Source organism: Petaurus breviceps, unplaced genomic scaffold (genome assembly GCF_028583685.1).
Source record: "Petaurus breviceps papuanus isolate PSGF00001 unplaced genomic scaffold, PetGlider_PUasm1.0 90459, whole genome shotgun sequence".
Classification (NCBI taxonomy): domain Eukaryota; kingdom Metazoa; phylum Chordata; class Mammalia; order Diprotodontia; family Petauridae; genus Petaurus; species Petaurus breviceps.
In genome coordinates, this window is record NW_027187259.1 from 1544362 (window position 1) to 1552996 (window position 8635).

The following is an 8635-nucleotide window of genomic DNA, read 5'->3' on the forward strand; positions in this document are numbered from 1 at the left end:
CTTTGGGAAATTCACTCTATTGCTGCAGATCAGCAACTCCTAAGTTCAGTGGTTTCTAATGGTCATGTAATGCTTATGAACCAGAAGTGAGATCTGGACCTGGTTTTCCTGACTTCAAGGCTGTAATTCTGTGCATTATACCACACTGTGCTGCTACTCACAATATTTTAAAATATCAAATAGCTAAGCCTATGAAGACCAAAGACCATTCTAAATGATGATACAGATAGGAGTTATTTCCCTCTTCATTGGAATGTCAGCCTCTTCACCTCCCAGATTTCTAAATACCTTCCACCAACTGGACTCTGAAATGCTGATTTCATGGAACATTGTTGGTGTGAACAGGTGGAAGCCAGAGGGGCTTCTGGCCCATCCTAATTTTGAAAAAAAAACTGCTTACTAAATCTGCCTCCCTTTCATTCTACTTACTGGTATAAATGTTGGGGTTCAATGGCAATGGTAATTTTTAAGTAACTGAGGAACATTGATGCTGGTGTAGTCCTGTGGAAGGAGTATTGATGACAGGGGCAGAGGATCTGGCTTCAGGTTTTGCTTTTGGTGGCTAGATCTGAGATCCTTTCCAGCTTTCTCAATTGTGTGTGTGTGTGTGTGTGTGTGTGATCCTGGATCTACATTTGAAAATGTGTGTATTTAAAAATGTTGTTCCACATTTCATTTGCTGCTGCTTGACGAGAGGCAGCATAGTGTTGTGTAAAGAACACTGAGTTTGGAGCAATGAAATCCGGGGCAGAATCCTGCCTCAGACACTTCATAGCTGTGTGACTTCTGGACAAGTCACTTTGCCTTCTCTGAGCCTTACTTTCTGCATCTGTAAAATGGGAACAATAATACTTGCACACTTACCACCCAGGCATAATATAGGGGAAGTCTTTGGTAAACCTTTAAGGTACTATGGACATGTGAATTGTTAGTAATTTAGATAAAGGAATTATTATTAGAAAACAATAGGGAAGTACATGATTAAGAAAATAATCATCTGCTCTTATTCAAAAGCACCCCAGGAAGTTCGGTCTCCCTGGAGAAAATGATATACCATGGAACTAACCAGAGGAAACTTGGAGAAGATGGTAACTACTCATTAGCTAGGTAGTAGTCACTATTAGATATTGTAATGACTCCAGTTAGACTGGAGGCAGAGGATGAGTCTGCCACCCACACAGCAGTTTCTTTCTGGCAGCTCTGCACATTCAAAAACAAATCCCTGAACTTTAAAATTCCCAAATCTGCAGTCCAAATGCAGCTCAAAACCTCATGGAATCAGAGCTTCTCAAAGATGCAAGAATTGCCTCTGGAAGAAAAATTCCACACTCTTCTTTGTTCTGCGCTTAAAGCTCTTCACAATCTGTCTCCTACCCATCATTCCAGATTTATTTCATATTATTCCTCTCCCTTCTCCATTCCGGCAAAATGGGACTTATTGGCATCCCCATGCTTGAAATGCGCCCCCTCTTCACCTTCTGGAATTCCAGCCTTCATTTGAGGATCAGTTCATGGCCCCCTCCTAACATGAGGCTTTCTCAGAACCCAATTCCATTTGGTGGTGAGTTCCCCTGCATCAGTTTTGACTTTATATAGACTTTGATTTGAATTATCTGTATACATTGTGTTTATTCTCTTTTTCCACAGTAAAATATGTGCTTATTGAGAGCAGGAACTGTTTTTATTTGTTTTTATATCACCACCTCCTTAACACAGCACTTAGCAATACCCATATCACCATTAATAATGCTTCTGGAATTCAACTAAAAAGAAACAAATTTCAGGGGGCCATAGGAATTATCTAGAACCATCACTTACCCTTAACTCAGAATAAATATGCATTTTATATATAAAATTCAGAATATATATATACACACATATGTGTATGTATGTGTGTCTGTGTATATAAATATATATAAAAATAAACTATTTGCATATGCAGACAATTCAAAGAAGAAAAATTTCCTCCGACATTGATTAAAATCTTGCATTTTGTTTTCACTTTATCCATCCTCCTGATCCTCTGATTTTTTTTCATGTCCCATCATCCCCTTCACAGAAAGCTTTGCCCCTATACCCTGCATGACCCATCTCTTCGGCTTTGTATATTGTTAAAGGTGGCACAGTAAGGATAAGGTTTTTTTTTCCTGGGCTTTATACTGTACCCTTAACTACTACAATACTGACATAGCTCCTTCCCCCTTCGTTCTTAATATTTTTATTTTATTATTGATTCTGCCTAAAGGGGCTAGTAGATGGACTCCATGCCTGAAATAGGAAGGACAGAGACTTGGGGAGGGTACTGTGGCTAGGTCCCCACCCTGCCCTTTGGGTAGTCAGGCTGCTGCTACGGCCAGCAGCTGGACAATGTCTCAGGGAGGCAGCCTAGTAGGTAGAGGAGGTAGTGGGTGGAGCCTGTTGGTGCTAAAAAGAAACTGAGGTTCAAATAAATATAATTAGCCTGTAACTATGCAAAAAAAAATTAAACACTGCTCTTGGTCCTTCCCCTCCCTTTCCACCAAACTTCTGCCATTCTGTTTAATTTAATGCCTATTCTGTTCAAGGTTCCCAAAGATCTCTTCCTAAATCCATGAACTTAGGCTGTTCCCTGAAGCATCACACACGTCAAGCAGTCCCCTCATACTGAATATTCTCTGCTCTTGGGCCAGGCCTGTCTGCCCATTTCTTCCCAGTCTCCTTTGTTCATTTGTTATCTGTATCTGCCTCCATCCCAGAGCTAGCCCCCGTGGTTTTGTCCTCTTGAAACCTCTTTGCTTCCTTCTCCCAGTGATCTCATCAGTTTCCATGGATTCAATTATAATCTCTGCACATGACCCTGAAATCGATAGAACCAGCCCAAATCTCTCTCTACAGTGCCAAGCCTGTATCACCACCTGCTTGCTGCGCATATCTTCTTGGACTTCATGTATGCATTTCAAATTCAACATGGTAATTGTCTCACCCTTTTTTCAGTTGACTGTTAGAGATTTTTCTTTATTTCTGTCTTATTGAGATCTGTTGACTGTACCTCACAGTAATATAACAAACGCCCCTCCAGACTAAAACCTCTCTTTATGGTAAAAAAAAAAAACAGTTAAGCATCCCCCCCTCCCAAGCAGAAATGACCACATCTGATGTGGTATAAATATTTTGCCCTCGAAATCATCTTAACTCTTTGTTGTGAGGGAGTAGGTATATTTTATTCTGCTGTCTGGAAATCTTAGTTTTTTTTTTTAATTATATTCCTTTTTTTTCAGTTCTCAGGTTTTCCTTCCTCCCTCCTTCCTCACCTTCCCTCCCCCCCCGCCATTAAAATTTTTAAAAAAAACAAAAGCTTTGTTACAAATATGCTTGATCAATCAAAACAAATTCTCATATTAGCCATGTCCAAAATGTATGTATCATTCTGCATCTGGAATCTATCACCTCTCTGTCAAAAGTGAGATGGGATCAGGGTTTGAATCCCACTCAGGCCCTTACTAGCCACCTAACCCAAGGCAATCCCTTAATCTCCCTCAGCTCCAGTTTCCTCATCTGTAAAATGGGGAGACCTATGCATGCAGCAACCCCCTAGCTCACAGGATCCACGCTAGAGGATTAAATTAAAACACTTTATGTAAAGCACTCTGCAGACCTTAAAGCATTAAATAAATGCCAGCTATTATTATAAAGCAAAGGCTTCTCTGACCACAGTCAGTGATTACTTCCAAACCCTTGAGACTCTGAGGTCTCTTCCGGCTCTAGACAATATTATTCCAGGCCTAGAAAGCCTGATGTCAGGCTTCAGTTCTCATAACTTTTCTATGAAGATTGCGTCATTTCAACTTTGAGGAATTCTTCTAGAAATGGGAAAATACCATTAAGTTATTCAATCCACACATGTGCAGTGAGGGTAGCATTCTCTTCAGCACCTGTTAGCTTGCAAACATGCATACCAGAAAGAAAGATTCAAAAGGAGGAATGGGAAAATCTGTGTTTGGTTTTGGGAAAAATGCCACTGATGGATTTTTACATTTATAGTTGAACAAATCTTTAACCAGCTAAAAAGACATTTAACCTTAGGTTTTAGCTTTTTGAGTGAAATTCAGCATTCAATTTTCATGTTAATTTAAAAATCTCAGCATTTCTGTCATTTCCAGTCTGGTTTTTGCAAGAATGTATGACACCCTTGGAAATCTTGGATTTTGTTTTCTTTTTGTTTTTCCTAAAAGATGAAATTGTACTTTAATAATCATAACTAGAATTCCAATGTTAAAATGTTCCCTTTGGGTTCAGGTTTGGAACCTGTGATGTATGTGTTCTTTTGACTTGGAAGTCTCTGCATTTTGGTGTAATGGAAAGAGCACTAGACTAGAGAGCCAGAAGCCCCGAATTCTAGTTCTGGCTGCTACCACTTACTGTGTGAATTTGGCAATTCACTTCCTCTCTCAGAGCCTGTTTCTTCAGCTGTTAAAAAAAAATGGGGACCACAATCTAACCAGTTTGACAAACGAGATAACTGAAAGTAATTTTTAACAAGCACATACTGTAACAGTGTAAAGTAATATATAGCATGTGGCTCTCTAGTGGGGCTTGTTTCCCATATATGTGGAAGAGGAATGTGACATATGGTAGCAACTCAAGGAAGGCACTTTGACATAGTGGTGGTAATAGAGCTGATCTGCAGCATAGACAAGTCCTTCCTCTGACAGTTACTGGCTGTGTGATCCTGGACAAGTCATTTTAATTCCCTGAGCTCTAGGCAGCTATCTGAAGACTATAAATTGCAGAGATGGTGCCGAGCTGCATTGGTGAAGGGATTTCCTCACTTTAGGAGTTCCCTGTACTACTGCTCCCATCCCTTTCTTTAGCAGCACAAAGTCACTAGAATAAAGCAAAATGTCCTCCCCTGTCTCTGAAAGAAATGAGTTAGGCAAACAGGTTTTGTGGCAAAGACCAAGTCTCCACAGGACTAAGATAGTAGAGGCAGAGTTGATAGAGTGTTGGGGTTAGATTCAGGAAGACTTGAGTTTGAATACTATCCTCTGATACTGCCTAGCTGCGTGATCCTGGCCAAGTCATTTATCTGCTCTGGGCCTCAGTTTCCTCATCTGTAAAATGAAGATAGTAATCCCCATAGTGTCTGCCTCCCTCCTAGGTTCTATAATCATTCAGTTAATTAGCATACATTTATTAGGGGTCTGCTGGGGGCCGGGCACTGTGCCAGGTGCTTCGCAGACCTTAAAATGCTATATAAATGTCAGCTGTTAATGTCATCCAACCTGTCATATGAGCATGTCCACATTTAATATCCAGTGCAAGACAATGCTTTGAGTTGCATTGGTAGTGAAAGGGATCTTTGTGCAGTTTTGTCGCCATAAATCACGGAACTCACAGCTGGAGCATGATAGTTGAGCCAAGATTATATCAGGGAGAACAGGTTTCTTAAGGGTTTCTCATGTAAGTAGATCCTCTCCATATTCCTGTCTGGAGTATGAAGGTCATAGCCCTGACACTGGCCAAGGAAAGGATTGGCATGATGGAATCAATATAATTGGAACTAATCAGGAATTTCTTCTGTAAACCTTCCCTGCTTCCCTAGTTGTTGAGTACCTCTCCCATTGGACCTCACGTTGACTCTTGATTTTCTAACTCGCTTTTTAACTATCAGGTATTATATTTGATTGTGTTGGTATTTTGTCCCCCCTCTCGGTCTTGAAAGTTCTTAAGAACAGGGATCGTGTCTTCGCCAAGATTTCTAGATCTCTCAGGACATAGCACTGTACTCTGCAAAGTGCAGTTGCTTAATAAACATTGGCTGTGTTCGTATTTGTAACTAGGACAGGGCATTGACTTACTGTCTAACTTTGGACAAATCACTTCCCATCCGAGCTGGAAGTTGAGAGGTTGGACTACATGGTCTCTACTAAAATTCCATAATGTTCTCATTGTAGCCTGCACATGCCCATGACATCTTGGAGCTGGAGGGGGCCTGCATTGAGTCTGCACCTGAACAGGAATCCTCTCTGTCCCATCACTGACAAGCAGACACCCAGCCTCTCCTGAGGGGGCTCCTACCACCCCCAGAGATGGCCCATTATGCTTGGTAGGTCTCAGGGAGTTTTTCCTTGCAGGTAATCTAAATCTACCCCTCTGCAGCTTCCTCCCATTACTCCTGTTTCTGACCTCAGAGGCCAAGCAGATCAAAGGTAATACATTTTCCACATGGTGACCCTTGATACATTTAAAGACTGCTATGGCTTTTTAAGTCTCTTCTAGCGCCACCATTCCTTGTTCCTTCAGTCCATCCTTGTTTGGCACAACCTCCAGGCTTCTTGCCTTTTTGGTTGATCCCTTCTGGATGCTCTCTGGTTTATTGATGTCCTTCCTAAAATGGGAAATCCCAAACTGAATATCATACTTTGTATGTAATCTGATCAAGATAGAGGGCAGCAGAATAATCGCCTCCTCCTTCTGGACACTCCTACCCTCCTATTGTAGCCAAAAAACCATTCACTTTTGACTCACGTTGAATTTATAGCCCCTAATGCCCTCCTAATGTTTTCACATGCGGTGTTGTCTAACCACACCGTCTTCATCCTGCACTTCTGTAGTTGATTCTTTGAACCCGAGGGTAGGATTTTGCACTTACACTAATCGATTTGACCCATCATGCCAGCCTATTGAGATTTATTTGTATCCTGACTTTTTCCTCCAATGTGTTAACAAATACCTCCCAACTTTTTGTCATCTGAAAATTTGATTAGCATTCCACCGGTGCCTTCCTCCAAATAACTAATAAACTGCTGAATAGTACAAGACCAGAAACAGTGTCTGGGGCACACCACTAGAACATTCTTCCAAGTCAGCCTGTTGATGACTACTCATTGGACCCGGCATCCTGAGGCTTTTATGGAGAAAACTAGAGTATAGCAAGCATATAAATAATGAAAAAGATAGGTTCAAATTGCTAGACTTCTTTTTCCCTTCAAAACCAGTGTGATTCTCACATTTGGACATCACAATCCCTGTTGTTTTGTATGGGAAAGTCAAAATAACATTAAAGAAAATAAGAGTGGGAGGAGACTAGGCCTTGTACAGATCAAGAAATTCCATCCTGGAGGTGACACAGTTGGGAGGCTACAGAGGGTTTGGGTCTGAAGATGGGTGAAAGAGAGGAGAGAATAGTAAATGCCAAATGACAGATTTTACTACCACATTTACTAGAGGTTACTACCAGAAATAGATGATTGAGAAAATAATCCATACTGTCCCATAAACTTGTGATTTTCCATTTCTACTAAATCTTTAGGAGAAACCTATGCGTGTAATAACAAGTATCCTCAATGAAGATTTGAGAAGAAAACAAGCAGACGTTTGCAAATATGTTCTACAGTGGACAACGTCTTAGCGGTCTCTCAGTTGAAAGGTCCAAAGAATAAAAGTTTCCACTGTGATTTTTCTTTGTGGACTATTAAAAAATTTATTCAGTATCATAAAATGCTATCTTAAAGGCTATCCTCCGAGAACACACACATACACACATCATGCATGAGATTCCTTGAAAGATGTAGCATCAAAGTTAACTTTGTTCTACAACTCTCTGATATGTCTAGCACAAAGTATAAAAAGAAGTGTTCATTTGCATCAAGCCTTAGAACATTGTAGAACTTCCTAAATGAAATCCATAATCAGTTAATAATTTATGGTGTATGAATGTAATAGAATATCATTGTGCCATAAGAAACAGCAAATACAAAGAATTCAGAGAAACTTATATGATTTGTATAAACTTTGATGCAAAGTAAACAGAACATGGAAACAATTTATACATTTTCTTCAATAATGTAAGGCAAAACAACATTGAAAGACATTAGAACTCTGAGTGGCAGAGACCAATTTCAACTTCAGAGAGCTTAGGGTGAAACATTTTTTCCTCATTTTGGCAGAGAGGTGGTAAACTCTAAGGGAAGTATGAAACATGTATCATAAGATGCAACCAATGGATTCATTTAGCTAAACTCTATTTCTTTGTTACAACAGAAAGTTCCATGGGGTGAAGGGGAAGGTTACCGAGAAGTGATGGGACTGTTTAAAAAAGCATCAATAAAATATTTTTATATCCTTTTCTTAAAAGCTCAGCCTATCTCTCCACACTGGGAAAACCATTTGGTTGAAGAAAGCCTGCCATCCACACTTTAATGGACAAGTGAAAAACTCACAGAGCAGTATGTATATGTATACATAATAGATCGCACATAATGTGGGCACATGCGATGTATCTTGTGTACAACATATAGCATGTGTCATGTGCCTATGTGTGTGTGTCATGTGTTGAATATACACATATGCATTGTGTGCCTTGGATAGACACTGCCAATGGACAGCGAACTGGGCTCAGAATTAAGTAGGAGGAAGAGAGTGGGCTGGATTCCATTTGGGAAATTTCACAAGGCTTTTAATGACTCAAAACTTCTTTCTGAAACAAAGGCTCATTTTTTTTAAACCAGAATTGTTTTTTTGGTGATGCTATATGACAGTAAATTATGGAATAACATGTTCTCTGAAGAATTCAAGCTGCAAACCACCAAAGATTTTTATTCCCAAAAGCTGTATAAAAGATGTCAGCCCAGCGGTGTATGGATAGAAAAGGACA

At 40.0% G+C, this 8635-nt stretch overlaps 1 protein-coding gene across 1 annotated transcript in view; it reads left to right on the forward strand.

The window, feature by feature from the left end:
* Positions 1 to 7436, forward strand: part of LOC138141734 (uncharacterized) — a 13167-nt gene extending 5731 nt beyond the window's left edge. The window contains exons 3-5 of the mRNA XM_069062565.1: positions 2789 to 2949; positions 5934 to 6085; positions 7292 to 7436. Coding sequence (XP_068918666.1) covers positions 2789 to 2949; positions 5934 to 6020 — 248 coding nt within the window. The 3' untranslated portion in view covers positions 6021 to 6085; positions 7292 to 7436. The remainder of the gene's footprint in view (positions 1 to 2788; positions 2950 to 5933; positions 6086 to 7291) is intronic.
* The last annotated feature ends 1199 nt before the right edge of the window (positions 7437 to 8635 follow it).